The sequence below is a fragment of the Hippocampus zosterae genome, chromosome 12, assembly GCF_025434085.1.
Source record: "Hippocampus zosterae strain Florida chromosome 12, ASM2543408v3, whole genome shotgun sequence".
Classification (NCBI taxonomy): Eukaryota; Metazoa; Chordata; class Actinopteri; order Syngnathiformes; family Syngnathidae; genus Hippocampus; species Hippocampus zosterae.
The window spans coordinates 284576-311065 of NC_067462.1; the positions used below are offsets into that span (position 1 = coordinate 284576).

The 26490-nt window shown below is 51.3% G+C and overlaps 1 protein-coding gene across 1 annotated transcript in view; it reads left to right on the top strand.

Annotated features, from left to right (window-relative positions):
• Positions 1-26490, top strand: part of ttn.2 (titin, tandem duplicate 2) — a 174926-nt gene that overhangs the window by 30664 nt on the left and 117772 nt on the right. The window contains exons 42-80 of the mRNA XM_052081957.1: positions 1680-5738; positions 6248-6526; positions 6697-7260; positions 7352-7633; positions 8285-8563; positions 8643-8924; positions 9020-9298; positions 9419-9706; positions 9789-10067; positions 10145-10426; positions 10587-10865; positions 11076-11354; positions 12330-12608; positions 12701-12988; positions 13067-13345; positions 13651-13932; positions 14013-14291; positions 14367-14645; positions 14734-15012; positions 15096-15383; positions 15465-15743; positions 16566-16847; positions 17343-17621; positions 17702-17983; positions 18079-18357; positions 18690-18977; positions 19308-19586; positions 20025-20306; positions 20390-20668; positions 20859-21146; positions 21239-21529; positions 21766-22056; positions 22593-22880; positions 23072-23176; positions 24143-24428; positions 24510-24693; positions 24761-24844; positions 25037-25304; positions 25716-25979. Of these exons, the coding sequence (XP_051937917.1) occupies positions 1680-5738; positions 6248-6526; positions 6697-7260; positions 7352-7633; positions 8285-8563; positions 8643-8924; positions 9020-9298; positions 9419-9706; positions 9789-10067; positions 10145-10426; positions 10587-10865; positions 11076-11354; positions 12330-12608; positions 12701-12988; positions 13067-13345; positions 13651-13932; positions 14013-14291; positions 14367-14645; positions 14734-15012; positions 15096-15383; positions 15465-15743; positions 16566-16847; positions 17343-17621; positions 17702-17983; positions 18079-18357; positions 18690-18977; positions 19308-19586; positions 20025-20306; positions 20390-20668; positions 20859-21146; positions 21239-21529; positions 21766-22056; positions 22593-22880; positions 23072-23176; positions 24143-24428; positions 24510-24693; positions 24761-24844; positions 25037-25304; positions 25716-25979 (14562 nt within the window). The remainder of the gene's footprint in view (positions 1-1679; positions 5739-6247; positions 6527-6696; positions 7261-7351; positions 7634-8284; positions 8564-8642; positions 8925-9019; positions 9299-9418; positions 9707-9788; positions 10068-10144; positions 10427-10586; positions 10866-11075; positions 11355-12329; positions 12609-12700; positions 12989-13066; positions 13346-13650; positions 13933-14012; positions 14292-14366; positions 14646-14733; positions 15013-15095; positions 15384-15464; positions 15744-16565; positions 16848-17342; positions 17622-17701; positions 17984-18078; positions 18358-18689; positions 18978-19307; positions 19587-20024; positions 20307-20389; positions 20669-20858; positions 21147-21238; positions 21530-21765; positions 22057-22592; positions 22881-23071; positions 23177-24142; positions 24429-24509; positions 24694-24760; positions 24845-25036; positions 25305-25715; positions 25980-26490) is intronic.

Sequence of the window (26490 nt, forward strand, 5' to 3'; positions counted from 1 at the left end):
ATGTGACTGCCTCTGTTGGTGCGCCGGTCATCCTGCAATGTCTGGTTAGTGGGAAGCCAAAGCCCACAGCTGAGTGGTACAAAGATGGGGAGCGCATAACTGACAGCAGGCACATCATTCAGGAAAAAAACACGGGCCACTTTAACCTTCTCATTACCAACGCCAGCCAGGGTGACGCTGGCGAATACCGATGCTTGATCCAGAACGCAGCCGGATGGATTGAAACTTCAGCGCTGCTGAGGGTCTTTTAGAGAAATGCGTCTGTGCAGATTCTCAGAATAATGGATATCCACAATAACATAATAATAATAATAATAATAATAATAATATAGTTCTTCAAGTCGCCTGCTTACGTCTCTTTAGTTTTGGGCTGTTAAGGTAAGTTAGTTTAGGACTCTGACCCAATAATTTGTCATTCTTATCCTCGTGTTGAGGATTTTTAAAAAAGAAGCTGCTTGAGATTTGCAGTAAGGCCCAAGTCTTTGAAAACGGGAGAGAAAGTGGACTGGGAAAGTCACTTGTCTTCTCAAAACACAAACACGACCCGTTCCTTGCATTTTATTGGCTTGTGGTTCTAAAACAGTTTTTTTGTTCCCCGGTGACAGACCATTGTTGACTCGTAGATGTATGTGAGATGCTTGCGTGGTTTGTCGTCCGGCCCCCCGCCATGCTGCTCAAAAGGTCACAGAGTGCTTATGGATTTGTAAATATGCCCTCATCTTTTTTTGTTTTGTGAACACAACAGAGATCTTTGACATGTACAAATGTGTTGTTTGTCTTGGAGTTTATACAATAAAAGTTGAACCGCAATCTGAGTCTTTTTTGTTTTTTTTTCTGTGGTCTCACAGAAAACCGCGTAACTTGTCAAATGTGTGAATGTCATGCGTTCATAACTGAAGCATGTGATGAGAGAGAAGCCGCTGATTCTTGCGGCCCACGTTACGGCCAGTATGCAACGCGCTTTGGGCTAATTGGGCCGATTTGGAACCCTAATTCACCACTTCCAATGAAAGTCAGCAATGGCCCTCAGTGGTCTCCACAGATGATCCTGAGTGAGAGTGAGTCAGCCGTGATAAATAATAATAATAATAATACATTTCATTTGCAAGCGCCTTTCACAACACTCAAGGACACTTTACAACCAAGAGCAATATGGCCTTTGTCTTGGGGGAAAGTCCCCAATGCTTATGTGATTTGGATGTTAAATGAAGCTAGAACTAGAAGCTAATGCTACCACACCTGCTACCACCACCAACACCACCACCATTAGAACCCACCATTTTTTCTTCTCCAAAATCCGGATACTCTGATTTGCTGTATGGAGAATGCCACAAATAATCCCAAGCATGTTTTGTGCTATTGGTTGTCAGTGAAAACATGACTGTAGCACTGTGTCATGAGATTTTTGTTTTGCTATTCTCCCTCCTCTTATACAAAGAAGATGAGAAATAAAAGAACTAAGACTGCCAAAAAAAGGTAGACACTGATGGAAAAGGGTACGAGTAGTCCCATTTTGTCAGTTTGGGGCCTCGACAAATATCTTGGTGTTGCTCTTAAATCTACTCCATGGAAGGAACGGCGTGACAATATTTCTCTTGCGGCAGGATGCATTTTGTCCTCTTTCTGTGTGGCTGAGATGACTATTTTTCTTATCGGTCTTGCTCGATGTTTTCCAACAGAACGTTCTCGCACCACCGTCACCACCATGGAGGAGCAAGAGGAGATCTACTACACCGGTGTCGAGTTGCCTCACAAAACAAAAACACTTGAACTCACGCCAGAGCCCAAACGTTACTCTTCCGCAATAGAGAAGAAAAAGGAAAAGCCGGTGTTTCTCACCCAGCTCTCGTCAGTGGCAGTGATCGCCGGAGAGAGCGCTACCTTTAGTGTCAAAGTGTCTGGCATCCCAAAGCCCACCGTTCAGTGGTCTCGCGATGGGAAAACCATCAAGAGTTCTTCCGTGTATAAGCTTGTTGAGGAGAAGGAAGAGTTTACCTTAATTATCAATCGCGTCACATCGGAGCACCAAGGCGAGTATTCCTGCACCGCCTCCAACAGGTTTGGCCAGACCACGTGCTCCACGTACCTGGAGGTGAAAAAGGAAGACCTTAGCCAGGCAGAGAAATGGGTCGAGAAAATGTTTCAGTACACGGGCAAACCTCCCACCTTCTTAACGCAGATCCAACCCGTGAGCTGCTCAGCAGGGACAGAGGTTCGTTTTCATTACCAAGTTGTTGGGGATCCGGTCCCCAAAGTCCAGTGGTTCAAAGGTACGGTTGAGATCCAGTCTAGTCCCAAGCGTGCCGTTACCGCTCATCCAGATGGGTCTGGCTTTATTACCGTCAAGGATGTCACACAGCAAGACAGTGGCATGTACACATGTAAAGCTTCTAACCAGTTTGGGGAGGCATCTAGTGGAGCGGAGCTGGTTGTGCTGCGGGAATCTCGTTCTGTGTCTCACAAACAGCAGGTTGAGCTCCAGAAAAAAAGTTACAAAGTTTCCAAGACAGAACAGGCGACAGAGTCTCGCCTTTACCAGGTCAGCCTCCCAGGCCAGGATGGGGTCAGCTCGGATCAGATGGTGTATACAATCGGGACTGAAGACCGGCGGGTTATTCCCAGCGAGCAAGTAGGCTCCCTTACGGAGCTGGATATCTCTGCCGCCACCATTCACCGCGAGAAGTTGACCCATCAGGCAGCGGTGCTTCAGTGTCTCGAGGTAGAGGAGAGAGTTTCCGAGGTGTCCACCCGCCCGGCCCAAGTTTCAGCTGTTCCTCAAAAGCAGCTTCACATGGCCGCTTTCACATCATCTATTGAGGAGAGTCAGGGCCTCACAGAGCAGCACTGTGACCGCATTCGGAGCCCCGAGGTGATTGAGCTCCAGGCAAGTAGGGAGGAGAGGTCGCATGTGATGTCGGCTGTCGCCGAGGAGCTTACCCCTCTTTCGACCACCAGCACCAAGCCGCTGGCTGACAGAAAGGCCGCGTTGGTCAAGCCGAGATCGGAGCCCAGGCATCTAGTTAGCGGGCATCAGGTGGAATCACAGATGGCGGTTATGAGAGAACAGTCCCAAGAGCTTTCTGGGGCACAGGAAGAGAAAGGTTACAAGGTGAAAGAGGGGGTTAAAATCCTGTACTCCGCCCAATCTGCAGAGAAGTATGCTCTTCCAGAGGGTCACACCGCCGAGCTAGCGACAGCCGACTCTGCCGTTAAGACCTCTGTCAAGCAAGAGCAACATCGCCTAGTTCTGGCCTCAGTAAGTGAATCCAAACACACTCTGGCCAAGGAGACGGACTTCCCCGTGCTGACACCAGCAGAGGAGACAGCCCTCCTTTGTAAGGACCGCGTGATGAAAGTCAGTCTATCTGCGGAGGAAAAGTACCCGCTCCGGGCCGAGTCCTCCCAGCAATTACCGTCTCTGGACAGCGCCAGATCCATTCAGTCCCAGTTAGAAGGGGAGCAGCTGTTACACTTGCAGGTTATCACCGATCAAAACCTGCTCCCCTCTGAAACCAGTTTCACTTGCCAGAAACCCAACGCGGAGCAGGCTGGGACCAGGAAGAGTCCTACTGTGTTGCACTCAGTCAGCCAGGATGAGCAGAGGACAGTGGTTTGTGAGGGCACATCTGCGTTTGAGACCAGGATGAGTACTGTTGCTGTTCAGCCGAGTAAAGAGTCCCCCTCCCTGCTTCATCTCCAGTCAAGCCAGACTGTTGATGTGCTTCCCAAAGAAGATATTCTTGTGACTGAGAAGCCCGAACACCAGACAGCTACGCAGAAAGCCGAAAAGGTTCGTAGTCACGCAGCTATCTCTGAGGAGAAACTCCAGGTGACTGCAGATCAGCACTCAGAGCTAGATTTGTCTGTGACTGGAGTTCAGTCTCAACTTCGAACTGAGCCCAGGCCTCAGAACATTCTCCAGCTGTCTTTTGAGCCCATTCAACTGCCCAAGGAGATGCCAATCACTTCTGACGCTAAGCATCAGCGAGCGCTGGTGCAGAAGGAGGATCGTTGGAATGTGATGCACCTCACCAGCGTAGCAGAGAGTCAGGCGGTTGAGGCGGGACATACGGAGAGCCTGGTGGCTGTGGACCAAGTCACCTGCGAGACCGCTGTAGAACCAAAGGTCCCCGCAGAGCCTGTCCAGGTTGAGGAGAAGGAGATATGCACAGAGAGCAGTGAAATCCTCCAAGCGGCAGAGCAGGACTTTGCAGTCCAGATCCAGGAAGGCCAGTCGGTTAGGCAGTCAATAATGATGGATGAGAAGCAAGTCCTCACGGGCGAGCTCCTCTCTCGACAGATTATCGAACCCGAGTCCGCCAGAGTCACAGCGGCGAAGCAGGCCCAGCTGTCTCTGCTTGCGTCAGAGTCCAAAGACAACACAACTCTTCCCAAAGAGATTATGTTTGTGCTTCAGATGCCAAAAGCATCCAGTGTCAGCATACGTCGTCAGCTCAGGAATGCTCTTCAGTCTGCGGTAGCCAGTGAGCAACACGTGTTGCTGGCCGATGTCGTTGGAGGGCTCCAGGCGGCCGAAGTACAGGAAGTCAAAGTTCAGAGAGAGCCCAGGCACACACTGTTTACGTACCTGATCACAACAACAGACACACCTTTGGAAATCACACTGGCTTTCCAGGGTGAATATCCTCGCACAGCTGACCTCAGAAGTGAGCTTCAGGCAGCTTTCCATTCCATGGTACACCAGGAGGCTCATGTTCTGACTTTAGATCAGCCCGGGACCATGCAGTTAGACAAGCCTCAGAGGGCGCAAGTCTCTTCGGCGCGCTCGAAGCAAGTCAGTTCCTCCATTGTGCAGACGGTGAGTGTGGCAGAGAGCTCGGTGGACTTAACTGCCGTTGAGTCTCAAGCAGCAACCCTCAGGAACGAGTCCAAAATGGCGCTGGAGTGTGCCGCAGCTCAACAGCAGGTTGTAGTCCAGGAATCAATGGAAGTGAGGGGGGCCCAGTCCTTTTCATCGCAGGTCCAAGTTTCCACCGAGGCCCATGTGGCTTTTGAGCAGTCGGCGGTGGTGTCCAGACAGGAGGTGAAGTCTGCAGTAAAGAGCCAACGCAAAGCCGAAGGGACCGCGGTGCTTACCGCCACACTGCCTCCCACCTCAGCTCCCTCCGAACAAGCTCGGGGAGTTAGCATCGTGGAGGATAGGATGGAGCAGGTTTTGAAAGAGGAGATTTCAGTCTCTAGCCCAGAACCGAGAGAGCGTCCCTCGATAGTTGCCAGTCTGGAAGATGTAACGGTTGAGGGCGTTAGCATCGTGGAGGATAGGATGGAGCAGGTTTTCAAAAAGGAGATTTCAGTCTCCAGCCCAGGACCGAGAGAACGTCCCCCGATATCTGCCAGTCTGGAAGATGTAAAGGTTGAGGGCACTAGCATTGTGGAGGATAGGATGGAGCAGGTTTTCAAAGAGGAGATTTCAGTCTCTAGCCCAGGACCGAGAGAGCGCCCCCTGATAGTTGCCAGTCTGGAAGATGTAACGGTTGAGGAGGATGCGGCCGTAACGCTGAGAGCTAGCATCAAATATGTCGCCCAGGTCAAGTGGTTCCTCAATGGGCAACTGCTGCAATCTGGCAATGAGTTCAAGTGTTTCACGGAGCTCGACACGCACTCGCTAGTTATCAGAAAAGTTGTCAAGGAGAAACACGAAGGAGAATATGTTTGTGAGGCTGAGAATGAAGCTGGCCGAGCAACAACATCTTCCAGACTCACAGTGGTCTCAAGAGGTTTGACTTCAAGAAAAATCTGTGTTCCATTTTTTCATCCCTTGCCATTTCATCCATTTCCTTTGTCGTTTTATTCCGTGAGAGTCCCTCATAATTCACGCACATGTGTTTCATTTGTCTTTCAAATGTTCCCATTTCACTCAACTCACCTCATCTCGTATTTTTGCACTTAACTGTCTGAAGATCAGAAGCAGCAATCACTGGCTGCCTGGTGCTGGCTTTCGGGCCACCTTCATGGTCTGTCCTGGCCCATTTTCCACGTGTCTGCACGCTTTCAAGACTTCAACCTCCTATTTTTCCATTGGTAGCCTGAACCCAAGCCCAAGGAAAACCACCTGAAATCCGGTTTCACAATTCCAGGGCATGTGTTCTTGCTATCCGTTTTCTTTTCAGAGAATGAAATAACATCCACCATCTGTCTCCCTTCTGTCTGTCTGTGTTCTCCATGAAATCTATCCAGCCATGAGTTCACTGACATGCGTCTTCTTCTTTGTCCATGTGCGCCTCAGTGCCACCCATCTTTAAGCAGAGAATCACCCCTCTGGAGATAAACGTCGGCAGCCGTGCCATATTTGAGTGCGAGATCGAGGAGGCCCCCAGCGTGACCTTCAAGTGGTACAAGTCCAGTGTGGAGATCAAGCAAAGCGAGAAGTACCGCATCATCACCCGGGACGATGGATCTTGCCTGGAAGTCTTGAACCCTGTCAAAGCCGACAGCGGAGACTTCAGCTGCAAGGCCACCAACCAGCACGGCGCCGCCAGTTGCAGCGCCTCTCTGGCAGTCACTGGTAAGTCTTCCTATTGTGTGATTTTTTTTTCTTTTTTTGTGGTGGGGAGAAGGGCAACCTTGGACCTATAAATGGTAGTCAAGACAGAAATGGCCTCTTGCAGTGGTGAGCTGCCAGGTCTGGTTTTCGTGGTTCTGCTTTCTAAGATATTTTCTGCCTGCTTTCCATAGAAATGTACCCGCCGATTTTTGTATCAGAACCAGAGCCCGTGACAGCTTATGTGGGAAAAACGGCCGTGTTCCAGTGCTCGCTCACTGGCTCGGCACCCATTGAGGTGGTCTGGCACAAAGACAACATCGCCATTTCACCCTCAGACCACTATGCTATGAGGTGCGGCAAGAACAAGTACTCCCTGCAAATCTCCAATCTTGAGCCCGGCCATCAGGGAGTGTACCTATGCAAGGCGTCCAACAGCGTTGGCGCCGCTACTTTTAGCACAGAACTCCAAGTCATCAACAAGCCCAAATTCGTGAAGAGCTTTGAGCCAGTGTCCGCTGCCATTCACGAGATGCTGAGGCTGGAGTGCCAGGTGAATGAGGACACTGGTGTGACGGTCATCTGGACCCGGGATGGTAAAAAGGTCCACCAGAGCCTGGAGTGTAAACAGTCCTTTGATGACAAGGTGGCGGTTCTCGAAATTGCCAAGTCCAAAGTGAAGGACTCTGGCGCGTATGTGTGCACCGCCTCCAACGAGGCCGGGAGCTCCTCCTGCGAGGCTCTGGTGATCGTTCAAGGTAAGACTTGACTGACTTGGTAGCCGACGCTACCACTTTGCATTGCTTCTTCTCCCTGAACAAATGTTTTGAAAACAACCACTGCCCACAGAGCCTCCTCACTTTGTCAAGAAAATGGATCCGAGTGTCACATGGAAGCAAGGGATAGCTGCTCGCTTGCATTGCACCATGAAAGGTTCCCCAGAGCTCCACATCCACTGGTTCTGGAATGAGCGAGAGCTGAGCCCTGGAGACAAACACAAAATGTCTTTCATAAATGGCACAGCCACTTTGGAGATCATCAACGTCCTCGTCACTGACAGCGGCCGCTACACCTGTGAGGTGTCAAATAATGCCGGCAGCGAGAGCTGCAGTGCGGCCGTGGCCGTCAAAGGTTTGTCTGAGGCATCGCCTTCGTCACCATTTCTTTTGCGGTTGCATCTGCTTAGACCTGTTCAGTGAGACCCCATTGATCACCGGGGAGATGTTCCAGACCTGTCACCATTAGAGGCCGTCCATGCTGTTTATTTTTCGTTCCCTGTTTCCCTGTTCCCTGCTGACTATAACAAATTTTCAAAGCAAACAAAATGATTCGGTCCGGTGACCCCGTCATCCTAAAATGACAACTTAGCATCAATGTTAACCCGTCGGCCTCAAAACAAATGCACGCACAGAACAGCAACACATACAAAGAGATCTCAGAGCAACAGCCAGGGGCGTGTATTATGTCTGTCACATGGCAGCTACAACTGTTGTAATCGTGTTGGGGGTCATGAGTTGGGACTTCTTGCTGTTCATGCTGCATCTCCTCCGGTCGAGCTCGGTGCTGCCGGGCATGTTGTGGCGCAAAGTGGCACCGCAGCGAAGCTGTGCAACTCAAAATTGGCTCGCGCCCGTACACTGTAAAACAAACAAACACACAAACAACCCCCAAAAATAAATGAATAACATAAAAAGGATCCATGATATAGTGGCGGTGTTGATGATGACCTGCAATGAGGATGGGGAACATTGTACTTATGCTCTCGACTTGTTCTGATAACAGAGCCGCCATCCATTAAGAAAGAGCTGCAGATGGTGGAGGCTGTGAAGGGCGCCAGCGCTGGGCTGGAGTGTGAAGTCGCGGGAAGTGCTCCCTTTGAGGTCACTTGGTCCAAAAATAAGAGGACCATCCGTGGTGACCAAAAATACAAGGTCATCTGCCAAGAGCCCGTGTTGAGGCTGGAGATCGAGTCATTTGAAAGTGCAGATATGGGAGAATATCAGTGTGTCGTTTCCAACGCTGTGGGCAAAGTCACCACCAAGGGCTTAGCCAAACTTAAAGGTTGGTAAAACAATAACGTCTGTTGACCTTCACTCTCTGGCCTCTCGCTTAGCTGCTGGTGGCTTTGATCTTTCTGTAGAGCCACCGACCTTCACAAAGAGGGTCGAAAGTGTGACGGCGGTGCTGGGAAATGCATTGAAGCTTCAGGGAACCGTCAAGGGGTCAGCCCCCATTGCGGTCAAGTGGATGAAAGACTCTGAAATAATGAGAAATGACGATCCAAACATCATCATGTCGTTTGAGAACAACGTAGCGAGCTTGTCCATCGCAGTCGTGTCCAGCAGCCACGCTGGCAAATACCTGTGCCATGCCGTGAACGAAGCCGGGCAACAGAAATGTGAAGCTGCTCTGACAGTCCACGGTTAGATGACGTCCCCCGCACGGTCTCCTTTCTTCTTCTTGTCTTCTCAATTGAAAGTGCTGAACGTCTCTCCTCATGTGCCAATCTTATCTCAGAACCCGCCAGAATTGTAGAACCGGCAGAGTCCATCAGCGTGACGGCAGGTGATTCGGCCACGCTGGAGTGCACCGTTTCCGGAAGCCCAGACCTTAAAGTCAAATGGTTCAGAGATGGCAAAGAGATGATCAGTGGGCGTAAATATAAGATGAGCCAGAAGGACAATGTTGTCTCCTTGAAGATTCTCAAAGCAGAAAAGGGGGACACATCCGTTTACAAGATGGAGCTCACCAACAAAGTTGGGAAAGACCAGTGCACATGCTCTGTGACAGTTCTAGGTTCGCTTTGCCGTAACCTCTTCAGTGTGATTGTGTGTGAGGGACTTTGGTGGAGAGCGGTCAGTTTCTCGTTTTTCTTATGACCACTAACACCCACAATACCTTCTCCTCGACATGCAGACCGCATAATGCCACCAGCCTTCACCAAGGTCCTAAAACGGGTCGACGGTAACATTGGCAGCGGCGTCTCACTGGAGTGTAAGGTGTCCGGGTCCCAGCCCATCGCCGTCACTTGGTTCAAAGATGAACGGGAAATTGAGTCCGGAGCCAGATTCCAGCTAGACTTCAAGGAGAGCTCTGCCACACTCGGCATCGGCCAGCTGGAGAAATCCGACTCTGGCGTTTATAAATGCAGAGCCACCAACTCGGCCGGCATGAAAGAAACCAGCGGCATACTTTACGTCAAAGGTGTGATTGTGTCTTGCGCTGCCCCGTTATTGGTTCGATGCGAATGTAAAGTGCATGTTTCCGTCTCGCTTGTGGCCTCCAGAGCCGCCGGTGTTCACAGCGACACTCGACGACCAGGATGTTGTACCTGGAACGACAGTTTGCCTTCAGACTGCTTTCACTGGAACCCCTCCACTGTCTGTGAAGTGGTTCAGAGAAGACATGGAAATGAGCAGTGGAGGCTCTTGTTTCATCAAGAAAGAAGCCTCCATGAGCACTCTGGAGCTTTCCTCCGTTAAGCCCGGCGACTCTGCTAAATATACGTGCCAGGTGTCCAATGACGCCGGCAAGGTGGACTGCACCGCAGTCCTCTTTGTGAAAGGTGCCCGCCGTCGTACGCGCGAACATCCCTGTTTCACCCGAGCCTGAGTCCTAATCCCCGTTCACCTCTTCTCTCAGAACCTCCTGCCTTTGTGATGAAGCCCGAGGCCACCAGGCTGGTGGTCCGCGGCAACCCAGTCAAGTTGCAATGCAAAGTGACGGGCAGTCCTGTCATAGATTTCAGGTGGCTGAAGGATGGCATGGAGATCAGCCACGGTCCTAAATACACAGTGACCTCAGTGGATTTGGTGGCCTCTCTGGAGATAGTCAAGTGCGTTGTTGAGGACAGCGGAGACTACGTGTGCATCGCTACCAGCGAGGCCGGCAGCGACTCTTGCGGTAGCACGGTCACGGTCAAAGGTTCGTCCTCTTTGCGGTAGCGCTTTACCCGCCGTTCCGGACAGACTTTTATGGTGTTGAGGTGCTCTGATGACGCAGGAGTAAGCCAACGCCAGTTCTGGTGGTCTGCTTTGCGCAGTTCGATTGAACATGTTGGCTGCTCCGTTGTGTTCCTCCTTAGAGCCCCCGGTGTTCGCTCGCTTCTTGGAGCCCAAGGATGTGGTGAAGGGTTCTGAAATGATTCTGGAGGCCCAAGTCTCTGGTTCGGCTCCATTCACTGTGTCCTTTTACAAAAACACAAAGCTGGTGAGGAACGACAAGAGACACAGGATAACTGTGGAGCAGGACCTAGTGGCCCTTCAGGTGCTGGCTTTGGAGGTTGGAGACGTGGGCTTGTACCAGTGTGCGGTGGAGAACGAAGTGGGGAAGGCCACTTGTGAATGTCAAGTCACTCTAAAAGGTCAGTTCAGATGATCTCGCGTCGACTTTGTGCACAGGATCAAAACCTTTACTGACCCTGTCATGCAAGCTGGCTATCAGACACTCTTTTGAATATCTTTGCTTATTCTGCTTTGACACTCCATTGTCATTTTACTTGAGAATGTTACTCTTTTTTTTCTTCTTTTTTTTAATGATCTAACACAAGGTGTGATGATTAATTCTGTTGTAGAACCTCCTACATTTTTGCAAAAGCTGGAGAATGTCAGTGGCTTAGTTGGCAGCCAAGTGTCCTTGCGGTGTACCCTGAAGGGTTCGGAGCCCATAACCGTCACCTGGCTCAAAGACAACTATGAGCTGAAAGAGGCCGAAAATGTTCAGATTCGTTATGAGCACCAGACTGCCATGCTGCAGATCACCGAGCTTCACAGCAAGCATGGCGGCAAATTCTCATGTCACGCCCAGAATCAGGCGGGGAGTCAGACCTGCTCTGCCGTTCTGACCGTGAAAGGTCAGTAGTCCTCCATATCCAAACTGTTGCCTGAACCTCAAGCAGTCAATGCACCTCCAACCAGGTTTGCCAGACCACATCCAGCATTGGCAAACTCATTTAGTTTATCATTTACTCATTTAGACTTTGAAAACCATTTATATATATAGTTACCTCCTCGTGTTATTATTTGTGATATACTCACTCACCCCAGCATTTGATTGTCCCCAAAGGTGTCTCAGAAAAGTTCCAGGACTGGTATCAGAGAGGATTTCTTTTCAACACAAATGGAGTTCTCCCCTCCAACGTGGCTCAACGTAGGCATTGCGGCAGGGCAACTTTTCATTGCTTCAGTAGGACATACTCAGGACGCACCAGGTCACAATGACCACCCTACAGCTCCTTGCTCAAAAGGCGCCATCTTATCATTATGCCTCTTTGCCAAGCTCATGTGGGTCATCAAGGTTTTGAAAACGGTTAAGACATCCAAGACAGCTGTGACAATTCCTCCCTGGAGTGCATGTGGGCATAAGTGTGTTAGATTCCAGGGGATTGACTTCAACGAGGATAATGGGAAGTTTCAAGTTTGTCGTTTGGATTTCAATTCAGTCCTGGAACTTTTTGGGTGCAGCACGTGTAAATTTGAAATGATGGAAAATTGTGCCACGCATATAAATATTGGTCAACGTGTCGAGAAGGTCCCTGGTGAAATATCACGTACGTACCTGTAGACTTAAGTAAATCAGCTAGTTAGCCAGCGAGGATCAGAGTTAAGTTCTAAGTTGTGTTTGTTATTATGTGGACCCCTAAAGTCTGTTCGTGCCTAGTTCCTAACGAGTTAACTCGTTGGAAGGCTTTTGTTTGGAGGATAGTTCAAAAACTGACCCTGGCATCTCTTGGTGGCAGCGTGGTCACAAGAGCTCTTCATCTACTCCGATGTTGTAGCGTCTATGAGTCTGTGGAAACTTTGCTGACTTATTGTTCCTCACGTTTTAGAACCGGCTAAGGTCACAGAGGAGGCAAAGTCCATCAGTGTCACTCAGGGGGATCTGGCTACCTTGGCGGCCAGGTTCTCGGGCACCAAGCCACTGAAGGTGCGCTGGCTGAAGGCCGGCAATGAGCTGATCTCCGGCCAGAGATACAAAGTACAAAGCACCGACTCCAGCTCTGTGCTAAAAATCAATAAAACTGACAAAAGTGATGACGGCGACTACACCTTGGAGGTCTCCAACGATGTCGGTTGGAGTTCTTGCAAGGCGACACTCACCATTTTGGGTCCGTTGGCAACACGTGTGCGAGATCTCTTATCACGGGGTTCGGCCCGGATGCGCTCCATATTCCTAACCTCTTTGTTTTCTCCACATCAGATCAAATCATTGCGCCGGCATTCACGAGGAAGCTGGAGCAAAGCGAAGGTATCAAAGGCTCCTTTGCACATCTAGAGTGTGTGGTGTCGGGCTCCCTGCCCCTCAGCATCCAGTGGTACAAAAACGAAAACCGGATCCAGACGGACGACAAACACAAGTGCACCTTCTTTGAGAATGTGGCTTTCCTGGAAATCTCCAATCTGGACAGCAAAGATAGCGGAAGCTATGCCTGCATCGCGAAGAACAAGGCGGGAAGCGCCCAGTGCTCGGGCACCTTGTTTGTCAAAGGTTCGAGTCTCTTTTGCCCGGGGCAGTTTTAGAACTACGCCGAGCCGGTTCACAATTATGGATTCTTTACTTTTCCAGAGCCTCCCTGCATTATCGAACCACCAGAATCTATCAATGTTCTGCCTGGCTCAAAGGTCCATTTCAGTGCTTTGGTCTCGGGCACGCCACCACTGACCATAAAATGGTTTCAGAACCAGAAAGAGATCTTGTCCAGTGCCGACTGCCTGGTGACAAAGGACAATGCATCGACTTCTTTGGAGCTCTTCTTTGTTAAAACGTCAGACTCCGGTGACTATGTCTGTGAGGTTTACAACGATGTGGGCTCCGTCTCCTGCCAGGCCACCCTCTTTGTCAAAGGTTTCACTACTTCCTCTTTCATCCGTCGGTTCACACATTGTGTCAGCCATTTAAATAAAAAAGTAGCAGCCAAAGTTCTCAAATATTGACAACAGAGTACCCACCAGGACCACGACTGCTGCTGTGGCTCCTTGAATTGTTTTATGTTTCAAATGCATAGTTGAACAGATTGTTCACAAGACTTAAACAGTCTTAGCTGATAGACCAAACTTTACAAACGTGAGATTTGTAGGCTTGAAGGGAAACTTGAGTCTTCCTTTTGAGGTCTCTTTGACAGGCATGCCTGTGATTGCTTCCCCTCACAGAACCACCAAAGTTCACACGTACGCCAGCGCGCTTGTCTGTGATCCGACCGGGTCAGACTCAAATGTTTGAGTGCCAAGTGATCGGCACTCCCGAGATAGACATCTACTGGTTCAGGGAGGGCTCCGAGATCAGCCCCGACAATCGCCACCAGATGGCCTTCGTCAACTCCTCGGCCACCTTGGAGTTGTGCAGAACCACCGTCAATGACAGTGGAATGTACTTCTGCGAAGCTCGCAATGAAGCGGGAAGCGAGAGCTGCAGCATGGAACTGCAGGTCAAAGGTCAGTTCAGTCGCACGTCTCAGTGGCTGCGGTAAGGTTGCAAGTCCTGAGAGGATGACTGTGTTGTTTCCCGACGTCAGAGCCGCCCGCGTTTCTGCGAGAGCTGACTCCGGCTAGCGTTGTGACGGGCTGCAGTGCCTGGCTGAACTGTCAACTTGCCGGCACCGCTCCCTTTGAGATCACGTGGCACAAAGACGGCAAGGAGCTGAAAGCCAGTGCGAAACATGCCCTCTCCCTGGTCAACGACATGGTGGGCCTGGAGATAAACAAATGTGACACCGGCGATGTTGGAGAATACCAGTGCACTGTCACCAATGAGGTCGGAAGCTGCAGTTGTAAGGCCACACTGAGCCTCAAAGGTTGGTCCGTTTAGAGTTGGAATGTTCTCAGGTTCTCGTCGACGGGCATAATTCATCTCCATTTTTCTGAAACAGAACCACCGACCTTTACCAAAAGAATGCAAAATGCCACTTGCGTTGTGGGTAAGAAGGTAGTCTTTGAGTGCGTGGCGGACGGCTCTCCAACCATTTCTGTACAATGGCAAAAGGACGGGAACTGGATTTTGGACGATCCAAAGATTGAGAGAACATTTGAGAACAATGTGGCCACGCTCAGGATCCCTGAGTGTGAAGCGGTTCACAGCGGGACTTACACTTGCCAGGCCATGAATGACGCCGGCCAGGATCGGTGTGTCGCCACCCTGGCCGTCCAAGGTGCTCACCCTTCACCGACCGACCTCTCCTTTGCGATCCTGGTCTGACGCTGGACAAGCCGTGACTTTGTGACTTTCCTGACTTGCAGAACCTCCTCAGATCTCAGAGAAACCTGAGTTGGTGAAGGTGACGTCTGGAGATCCGGTCAGTCTGGACTGTAAGGTAACTGGCTCACCGGAGCTCAAAGTGCGCTGGCGAAAGGAGGGCAAGGAGCTTCAGTCTATCAGGCAACACAAGCTGAGCTTTGAGAACAACATCAGCAGCCTGAAGATTAAGTCAGTGCAGAGAGAGGACGAAGGAGACTATGTGTTTGAGGTGTCCAACCACATCAGCAGCTGCAGTTGCACGGTCAAAGTGGTTGTGTCAGGTTGGTGTGAAGACGATGGTGAATGTAGAACACCCTGACATCTGAACCCGATCATCACTTTGTGCTTGTTCTCCTGGCTACAGAACAAGTCATCCCGCCGAGCTTCATCAAACCGCTCCGAGACATGCAGGAGATTCTGGGCTCTTTTTTCCAGATGGTTTGCAAGATATCTGGGTCCATTCCCATCTCCGTAGAATGGCAGAAAGACGGCACCAAGATCTCCAGCGGCGTCAAACACAAACTGATTCAGCAAGAGAACTCTGTGAGCATGGAGATTGAGCACTTAGAGGTTTTAGATGCAGGTTTCTACTCCTGCAAACTCAGCAACTCTGCGGGAAGCTGCCAGTGCATCGCAACGTTAAAAGTCAAAGGTTAAACCCACTTTTGGATTGCTAACTTGATCCTCAACTTGAGGACCGCTTTGAGAGCCTGCTCCATTTCCTTATGTGCAGAACCCCCGAGCTTTGTCACCCTGCCCGAGTCCCAGGAGACCGTACCCAATGCAACCGTGCGTTTCAAAGGGACGTTCAAGGGGACGCCGCCCTTCAGTGTCAAGTGGTTCAAGGATGATTTGGAGCTGATGACGGGGCCCACTTGTCTCATGGGGCTGGAGGGGCTCTCCTGCTTCCTGGAGCTCTACTCCGTGGGTGTCACCCAGAGCGGGGTCTACTCATGCCAAGTCAGCAATGATGCCGGTTCCGTGCACTCCAGTGCAGACTTGACGGTCAAAGGTTGGACAATCTTCTCGTCACGATGTTTTGTGTGGCGGTTGCTGTCATTCGGGTCTCCTTCTTTTCCGTCTTGCACATGGGTCGACCATCCCCCACTCCACACCACATCATTTCCGCGGTGCCCTGCAACTCCCCTCGCTTGCTTCAGTGCCTTATATGCCTCAAAGATGAATGGAGGCGACTCGACTATTTTCGTTGACAATTTGCCTTTGCTTCAAAGGCTTCACTTTTATGTTTGGGGTACCCCTAGTTAGGCCTTTGCTGACTGTGTGCCCTGGGGCTCAGGCCAGTAGGATTATTGTCACCTGGTATGTCTGGCTCACCTGCCTGGCGAAAATGACTTTGTGGCCACCTTTCCCATATGGGGAGACAGTCTTTGGGGGAGAATTGGCGTGAACCTCCCGGGCCCTTCAAGTTTGACACAGATGGCCTCTTTCACACCTCGTTTAAGTTCGTCTTCTCGGTCCAAAATTTGGGGCATTCCTTTGAGGGCAAAGGAATGCCCCAATTTTTTTTTTGCCCTCAAAGGAATGGCCCCTTTTTTTCTCTGAGATGCAAACGACGTGCAAATTAAACTGTTTTCTTCATCGGTTAGAGTCAAGGCAGACCTCTCTGCACTCCGCACTACGCTGCATCAAGTTTGCTTCGAAGGAGTTTGTCATTGGAGCGAACAAGCTTTTGTGTGACAGTGTTGCTGAGTCTGAAGTGTGGCACACAATCATGAGTCCAATTGCCTCCCGTCCACTTTTCGGATTGCCATGACCCGAATAACAATCTCCACAGACATTCCGTCAGCTAATGCAAATGTTTTGGCCTTTCCAGAACCACCTGAGTTTGTGTTGAAACTCCCAGCCAGTAAGTGTGTGAAGCGGGGCGAACCAGTGCACCTGGAGTGTAGGGTCACTGGTACCGGACCCATCAAGGTGACCTGGTACAAGCAGGACACCAAGCTAATGGACAGCAGCAACTGCAGCACGTCCTTCGTTGACTCAGTGGCCACCCTGGAGCTGCACAGCGCTGGCTTTGACGATGATGGAGTGTACACGTGCGAAGCTCATAGTGACGCCGGCAGTGTCAGCTCTAGCGCCACTGTGACTGTGAAAGGTTGGTTTTTCACTGACTTCCTGTTAGTGACTCGCTGATCGCAGAGCTTAAAGCTGTCGTCCATTACGTAGTGCTCTGTTTTGCACAGCCAAACAACTCTGCGTTCGTCTGACTTGAACTTGACCTTTACTGCTTAAAGGTTGCAGACCACCATTGTCATACGAATACTTTTTTTTGGGGGGTTGGGGGGGTCCGTACTGCTTGCACTCGTCAGGGTTATGGGGGTAAGTGGATTCGATCCAAGATGGCATCGGGTGAGGGGTAGACCACATCTTGGACTGGTTGACAGTCAATCACCAGGCCACAAAATTAGATGCAAACAAGCATTCGCATCTAATTTTGTCTTCAATGGTACATGGGACAAAGCTAGAGTATCCAGAGAAAACCCACGCAACCACGGGAAGAACATGCAACCGCCGTAGCTTTTCGGATTTCGGCTTTACACCACCCGTATGCCTCTTGCGCCTCTGTAATGATGTGTTGGTGTTCCCATAGACCCACCATCATTTGTGAAACTACCGGAACCGGTAGAGGGGCTGAAGGGGAAGGATGTGAGTCTCTACTGCGAGATGAGCGGCACAGCCCCCTTCCAGACTGCCTGGTTCAAGGAGGGCAAGCCCCTGATGCAGAGCAGAAAGCACAAGATGTTGAGCGTGGGCAACTCGGCCACGCTGCACATCATTGGGCTTGAACCGGACGACGCTGGCTGCTATGAGTGCAAGGCATCAAACCCTGTCGGCAGTGACACCTGCCAGGCATCGGTGAAACTCAGAGGTCTGTGGACTTCAACGCATGAGGTTCGGAACCAAGTTCGATTGCTTTCCCTTGCTGACTGGCTTGTTGGTCTTCTCCAGAGCCTCCGTCCTTCATGGAGAAACTATCCAATGCGACGGTGGTTCTGGGACAGGAGCTGAGTCTCTTGGCCACTGTCAGAGGCTCCGAGCCCATCGCCGTGTCCTGGGTTCTGGACAAGGACCACATTCTTAGGGATGACGACAACAGAAAAATCAGCTTTGAGAACCAGCGGGTGTCCCTCAAAGTTTTTTCGGCTGACTCAGCCACAGCGGGCCGGTACACCTGTCAGCTGCGCAATGACGCCGGGAGTGCAGAGTGTTTTGCAAACGTGACTGTTCTAGGTTGGTGACCGAATAAGTCCCTCTCTCTTTCTCTTCATTCTCCGGGAAGCAGGACTCGTTTTAAACACCGCATGCTCCGTGTTTGTCACTTGCAGAACCTGCCAAGATTGTGGATAAGCCCGAAAGTCTGAGTGTGACAGCCGGTGACGCTGTGGCCCTGGAAGTCAAAGTGTGCGGCACCCCAGAGCTGGTGCCCAAGTGGTTCAAGGATGGTGTGGAACTGGCCTCTGGCAGGAAATACGCCATTTCTTTCTCCCGGATGATCTCCAGCCTGAACGTGCTGGCTGCGGAGAAACTGGATTCTGGAGAATACACATTCCAGGTCATGAACGAGGTCGGGAAGGACCTGAGCAAAATTAATCTGACTGTTTTAGGTTGGTGGCTCTTCCTTTCATGTTTCGAGTCGCGTTCCCTAAAGTGGTTATGTGTCTGTGTTGACTTGTGTCTTTGATCTTTTATCTCCATCTTTGATGTTTCAATTCAGCCTTTATGTGCTTGTGTTGAATGTTTCGTTGACCTAAGCTTTACGAGGCTTCACAAGGGTGATGTGCGCCTGTGACGCTTTCTTTGACATTTCAGCTCATGTTACACAGTTTGTGGACTTGCGACCTAGATCGGGGTCTTCTTTTTTGACTGTTGTCACAAACTGAGAAAGTAAGTGAGTCTGGTGGTATCCCACCTTTGTGTCGTCTTTCCCTCCCAACAGACAAAATTGTTCCACCTTCCTTCACGAGAAAACTGAAGGACTGTAACACGGTGGTGGGCAAAGTCGGCGAGATGGAGTGCAAGGTGTCGGGCTCGACCCCTTTCACCATTTCCTGGTACCGCGATGACGAGGAACTCCACAGCGGGCTGGCCTGCGACATCTCCTTCAGTGACAACAGCTGCACCCTCAGGGTACCAACCCTCAAGCTGTCCGACTCAGGACGCTACAGGTGTAAGGCCATCAACGAGGCGGGATCCAGCGAGACGAGTGCCACCTTGGACGTCAAAGGTAGGCGGAGTCTGCCGTGCAGCAATGCAGACGTTTGAGGCTCACCGTTTCCCATTTATTTGCCATCACGTGAGGTGTATCGTGTGACTGAATGACAGACAAGCAAAGATGCGATGCCGTAAAGATCCCGTCCGGTTTGGCCAGTTCATTGCCCGATGAGATTGACTTTGGTGATGGCCCGGCATGAGTTCTTCCATTCTTTTGTTACTGTCATTATATTTGTCCATACGTTAAAATTAACGAGAATCTGAAGTAAGATGGGTGCTTGAGTTCATCCTAACCCAGGGGCTAGATTTACCGTCATTCATCGTGATTTGTTCTTGTCGGCAGAGCCGCCGTCTTTCGTGGTTGCGCCGGAGCCGGCCGAGGCTACGCCGGGGTCGGATGTCGCCTTCTCAGCCATCGTAAAGGGCAGCGCCCCCCTCAGGGTGAAGTGGTTCAGGGGGGCCGCGGAGCTGGAAGCCGGGCGGAACTGCGACTTCTCGTTGAAGGATAACCGGGTCCTCCTGCAGCTCTACCGGGTGGACAGGAGTCACGCCGGGGAGTACACGTGCCAGGTCATCAATGACGTGGGCCAAGAGAGCTGCCCCGTCAACCTCCTGCTCAAAGGTCTGGGCCTGTCTTTCATGGTTGAAAGGGTGGCTTTTTCATTCATTTACAGTGTCTTTGACGTTGAAGCCGTGTTGTGTTCAGCATGTTTAACCACGTGGGAGAAAGGTGCGTTGCTTCTTCTGAGGTGTGTGTGTGTGTGTGTTGCCTGTATCAGTCCTCTATGGAGGGGAGAAGCGTGTTGGCCCTTTGGGCCTTACTAATGCCGATTTTTTGCAGAAAAAAAACATTGATTACCGACGAATCAGCCGATGAGTAGGGCAGGTTCACCTGAATTAACTGCCATCTTATGTGTCCCATTCTTTGAGGTTTCCATTCAAAAAAGGAGTTTTGCGTCTCGTTGCGCGCGCATGTGTGTGTGTGCATGTGTTGTGCGTGTCACCATGGACCGAGTGGATTGTGACGGACACCCGGCATCCCCTCGTATCCCTCTTCCAGAGCCGGCTTTGTTCGTGAAGAAGCTGCAGGACGTGTCTGTGGAGAAAGGCAAACCTCTGAGGCTGGAGTGTACGTACTCGGGGACGCCCGAGATCTCGGTGAGCTGGTTCAAGGACGAGCAGCCGGTGTTTGCGTCGTACAAATACAACCTGAGCACGACGGAGAGCGCCTGCATCCTGGAGTGCCTCAGCACAGATGACAAGGAAGCCGCCGGAAAGTACGCATGCCGCGTGGCCAACGATGCCGGCAAGGATGAATGCCAGGCCGCCGTCACCGTTCTGGGTAAGTACACGAATCGCACCACCCATTGAGAAGGGTGATGGTACGGCTCAAACCAGGATTTTGACTTTGTCTCCTTCTCGCAGAGCCGCCGTACTTCCTGGAGCCCCTGGAGCCCATGGAGGTGACGTCCGGCGACGCCGTCTGCCTCAAGTGTCACGTGGCGGGCACCCCCGAGGTCAAAGTGTCCTGGTTCAAGGGCGATGGCAAGGTGCGCTCCAGTGACACCTGTAGGCTGGAGTATGGCAAAGGTGTGGCCTGCCTCAAACTCAGCAAGGCCACCAAGGCCGACGTGGGCGAGTACACCTGCAAGGCCGAGAACAAGATCGGGACGGCCGCCTCCACGTGTCGCCTCATCGTTCAAGGTCGGTCACACCGCCACGTGTGCCAGATTTTGCACAATTGGTAGATTTAATTTGGGGAATTCTTCACCCTTCTACAAGTGGTACGAGTACCACACAAGAGCTTCTGAATGGTGGCTTACAGTAGTGACCGCGGGGAACCTTTGAGCACAGGGTCAGGATCGTTGACTGACATTGGCTTCCCGTTCCTCAGAGGCCAAGACCCCGCCGAGCTTCCCGAAGAAGATCGTGAGCCTCCAGCAGACGCTGGGCTCGACGGTCCGTTTTGAGTGCCGCGTGGCAGGCTCGTCCCCTCTGGACGTTTCCTGGCTGAAGGATAGCGAGCCGGTGCGGGACGGGGATGAATTTTCGGCGCTCTACCAGGACAACACAGCCGTACTTACCATTAACCGTAGTGAGATGAGGCACGCCGGGGAATACGCCTGCGTGGCCACTAACAGTGTCGGCTCAGCGTCGTGCAGAGCAAAGCTCACCCTGCTAGGTCGGTGCCAGAAAAGATCTGCAAAGTTAAAAACGAAACAAATAAGCAAAGAAAAATAGGCACACCGATTCCAATACTCCCTCTCTTCACAGAACCGCGGTACCCACCGGTCTTCGACAGGAAGTTGTTAGCGACGCAGGCGGTGACGGTGGGCGAAAGCGTGGAGCTGGAGTGTCACCTGACCGGCTCGATCCCCATGAAGGTGACCTGGTCGAAGGACCACAAGGACATCCGAAGCGGCGGAAATTACAGGATCCGCACGGAGGATAACACCGCCCAGCTCAGCATCGTCAAGGCCGACAAAGGCGACACGGGAAGATACTCCTGCCACGCCACCAACGATGTCGGGAAGGACTCCTGCTCCTGTGATGTCACAGTCAAAGGTTTTGGTCCAAAACCACTGGTCTTTGTGTCCTGTACCCCTGGTCTTGGCATCCCATCCCCGATCTCTCTGTCCTTTCTGCCCTTTTCGCACCCCCCCTCCCCCGACCCCGGTCTGCGTTGTCTCCCCATCCCCTTCCGGTCTTTTCATCTCTTCTCGTCCCTCTGGTTTTATCCCCCACCCCACCCACCCGTCACCATGGCCTGTATGACTCATGGCACCTTGTCTCGTTCGTAGAGCGAAAGAACCCTCCCATATTCACCAAGAAGCCATCTGAGGAATTGGAAGACATCGAGGGCCACCTGGTCAAGATGGAGGCCCGGGTGTCCGGGTCCCAGCCCATGTCCGTCCTCTGGCTCAAGGACGGCGCCGACATCTCGGGCTCCGACGATTATGACTTTAGCTTTAAGAGTAACGTGGCCGTGCTTTGCATCAAGAACAGCCAGCGCGATCACAGCGGACGATACAGCTGTCAAGCAACCAATGAGGCGGGACAGGCAGAGTGCGACGTTACCCTCAAAATCTCTGGTCAGTTCGCCCTCACCGCGAAATGAAGAATGTGTGACCAGCAATGTCATGCTCACTGATACAGTATGTTTGATAGAGTGTTCACTCGCATGACTAACGTCGCAGCTTTGTGAGCATTTTCCACCAATATGCTGTCGAGAATGAAATGGATCATCTTTTGTAGCATCCCAAGCGGTTTAGCGCCATTTGCGTAATTAGATGACTTACAGTTCCTATTCTGATAGTGTGTTCACGGCTCGAATTCTACAACGATGCTTGTGTTCACCTCTTTGAATTTGTTTGCATTGTCCTAAATGGAGCTTACAATTACAACTTCCCAAAGAACGGACTTGGTGACACGTTACTGGCATCTCTGGTTCCTAGTGTGATCGTAGCACAGCTACATGTATTTATTGATTTACTTTATTCATACTTAACGTGGCTAACAAGGTGGCTTTGTTAGCGTGTTAAATAGCATGGCCGATGATTAAGCATTTGTTGCTCATAAAATATGTTTGGTGCGGCGCCAGCTAATGTGTACGCCCTTACGCCTGCAGAGGCGAAGTCTGCCCCGGTGTTTGATGTCCCTCTGAAGTCCACGACCGTGACCGAGGGTGAGCGTCTGAGCCTGCGCTGCCACGTCCGCGGCTCGCCTCCTCTCCGGATCCAGTGGATGAAAGACCGAAAAGAGTTTACGCCCTCCACTACGTCCGACGTCACCTTCTCGGACGGGACGGCCTGCCTGGAGATCGTCGCGGCGACCCGTCACGACGCCGGCGACTACATCTGCAAGGCCACCAACGACGCCGGAAGCGAGCTGTGCCGCGCCAAAGTCACCGTCAAGGGTAAACGGAGCCGCCTCCTCTTTCGGATTCTTCGTATTTAGTTTTTGCAATCTTTGAAGGCGGCAAAAATACTTGGTCGAGAAGTGTGATCCATGTTTGACAAGCGAGTCAGCGTCGGGGGTACTGGACAGACTCTTGTCAGTCTTCCCCGGTCTTACCGTTTGTGTTCTTGGTTGTTTTTGTCGTTGAAGAAAAAGAAGCCGGGGCCACGGATGCGCTTGCTGAGGTCTCTCCCACCAAGAAGCTGGACCAGCTTTTCTTCATCCAGGAGCCCGAGGGCACGCACGTCGTCGAGAGTGAGACCCTAACCCTAACCTGCCTTCCTCCTCCGCTAGGACAATGCAAGACACTGGAAAAAAAATCCGCCGCAAAAAACAAAACAAAACAAGCAACAACAACAACAACAAAAATGCACTGCATGAACAAGCACCCGGACAACGTCTCACATCATATGCAGAAATGTTCCACTTGGCTCGTATTTAGTTGCAAACAAGGTTGTAAAATAATGACGTTGGAAACGGAATCAAATAAAATCCAGAGGGCTAAAAAACTACATTTTGACTTTAGAAACATAAAAGTAGTTGTAATTGTTGCGTTGCAGTGCCCTGTTTTTTTGGTCGATTCGTTTCATCTGAACTTTTGGGGTTGATTTGCATATATTTCGGTATTACCCTACGGAAGAAGGAGCCTGCATTGGCGATTTGTCGCTTCCTTCCAGACTTATTTTGACCTTCATTTTTATCATGCACTCAACAAATAACCCTTGTGTGATAAAAACTGTCATCAAAAAGGCCAAAGTCAGGAGATAACATGGCGGCAGATGAACTCTGAATTTCGGCTCGCGAGCAAGTCAGGTGGCGGCTAAAGGGCGGGGCCTGTTACAAAAGTCACAAGACAGAAAATATCAGCCAAATACGAGCGTCGTTGGGAGGCTTTCTGCTGACGCGTGTTTCCCTTGCCATGATTTAGCCGAGACTATACATGACCGACAAACTGTGGAGAATGTTCTGCAGGGTTTGGCGATAGGATCAGGCACCTCTGCATATGTTTGACTTCACTTGCACTTATTGATAGCCTGCACCTTGCCCAAAACGAACAAAGGCAGTAGCGCTCAACCTTCCGACGGTGTCAAAAAGACGAGTGCTTGCATACGCGCGCTGGACAGTGCGAGGCTTACAATCAGACGATAAGAACCTGTCTGCGCAGTAGAAGTGGACACGATCGGCCGGAATTAATACAGAGACACTGCGGTCTCCCTGCAGAGGGCACCGCCACCTTCATCGCCAAGGTGGGCGGAGAGCCCATCCCCAGCGTCAAGTGGATGAAGGGCAAGTGGAGGCAGTTGACCCAGGGCGGCCGCATCTCCATCGAGAAGACGGCCCGGGAGTCCAAACTGGAGATCCGCGAGGTGACCAAGTCGGACTCCGGTCAGTACCGCTGCGTGGCTTCCAACGTGCACGGCGAGATCGAGTGCGCCGCAGACCTCCACGTCGATGAGAAAAAGGCGGCCGCCCAGCTAGAAGGAGACCTGAGAGCCAAGCTCAAGAAGTCAGTCCGTGGGCCGGCAGCGCACCCTTGAGAATCATCACGGCAGTGCTTTAACCTGAATCTTTTTGTGTGTGCCTTTAGGACCCCGTCCAAACAGAAGAGCCCGGAGGCAGATGAGGACATTGACATTATCGAGCTGCTGAGAAACGTGGACCCCAAAGAGTATGAGAAGTACGCCCGCTTGTATGGCATTACCGACTACCGGGGTCTCCTCCAGGCCATTGAGCAGCTCAAGCAGGAGAAGGGTGAAGAAACTGGAAGACAAGTGAGACGCCGCCCCGCATGCCATCATTGGTGACTTGGGCTTCGCCTAAGCGCCGCTTGTTTGACAGGAAGTGGAACGTGCACCAAGAGAGGTGGACGAGGACATGGCCAGGCTGGTGGCCGACCTGCAGAAGAGGATGGAGCGGACAGAGGTCGGTTGACAACGTGTCTTTTTTTTTTTTTTTTTTTTGGAGGAGCAGTTTTGCCAAGCACTGACTTCATTCGATGAGCTACTTCCTCATCTTGAGGAGCTCTGACAGGGCTGAAGGATATCTGTGATCGGTCCATAGTTCATGGACTTTAGTCAACCATATGTCTTAAGTGTCCTCTTGTCTGTCCTCAAGCCCGTAACTGTGGTGAAGGACATCTGTGACCAGTCCGTCCTAGTTGACGAGGAGGCTCTGTTTGAATGTGAGGTGAAGATCAACTACCCCGAAATCATGCTGTCCTGGTACAAGGGCACTCAGAAACTGGACACCGGCCTCAAGTACAACATCAGTGTGAGTGGAGAGCGCCATCTGCTGAAAGTTAAGGGTTGCCAAGTGACGGACCAGGGCAACTACCGGGTGGTGTGTGGACCTCACATCTCCAGTGCCAAGCTCACCGTTACTGGTCAGTTCTGCAAAACAATCATGATTACAGATGGTCAGTACTGTCAACAGCTAATAGTCTTAGCCCATTGTTCACAGTATGCAGTCCACTGCCCAAAGTCCAAAGTCTCTAGCCAGTTTACAGTTTCCAGTTTCCAGTCCATAATCCACAGACCATAGTCAGTAGTGCCTAGGCCACAGTCGATTTTCCAAAATCCAAAGGCCATTTATCATAAGCCATGTACAGCACTTTGTATGCAGCGATGGTTGTTCGAAAGTGCTCTATAAATAGATGAGTTGAGTTGGACTACAGATTATAGTTCAAAGAACGCAGTCCATACTCCACACTTGATATTAAATTGTTCATAGGCCAAAGTTCACCCGCCGTAGTGCATAGTACTGACCCAAGCCTCAATGTTCTTGATTCTTCCAGAGGCTGTGGTGGAGACGCACCTTCAGGACACGTCGGGTAAGGAAGGCCAGTCATGTACTTTGTCTTGTCAGTTGTCCATCCCCAATGCGGAAGCGCAGTGGCTTAAGAATGGCCAGGAGTTAGACACCAAGTGGGGCAGGTTCAAGACTGAGGTCAAACACAAGCTTCAGAAGCTTCATATCAAGGACTTAAAGCCCGAAGACCAGGGCCGCTACACCTGCAGGTACCTGCACCTGCAGTCCTCTGCGGACCTCTGGGTGGAAGGTTGGTACCTAGTCCAAAAACCTTCCGATTGGTCCTTGATTAATCTCTTCTGACACCGCCATCATCATCATCATCATCGTGTCTCCGTGACTAATCCCAACTGGTTGTCATCGTTCTCTTCTTGAATTCCTGGGGATGGTCATTCATCCTCTCTCAGGTCACTCCCTTGCTTGTGCTCCCTCTTGGACTCTTTGCCAGTCACAGCCCTCGAACGTGTCCCTCCTAACCCCAGTGTGACTGTTGTGTGCTTGGCTTGGAATACGTCAGTCTCACAAGACCGCCACCCTAAGGCGGGTTCCTCCCAACCCCAGCGTGGCTGTTGTGTCCTTTCTCTGACTGCCACCCTCAAGGTCCACCCCTCCTCAGACAACAGTCATCCTTCACCCTTCACTCTCCCCACATTCTCACCATCATCTCATCCCCTCATTTGCCGGACCGCTTGCAGTACGTCTCTCTGCCATGCTAATGACATCCCTCCTAATTTTCTGTTCTTCTCACCCTCCGTCACTGT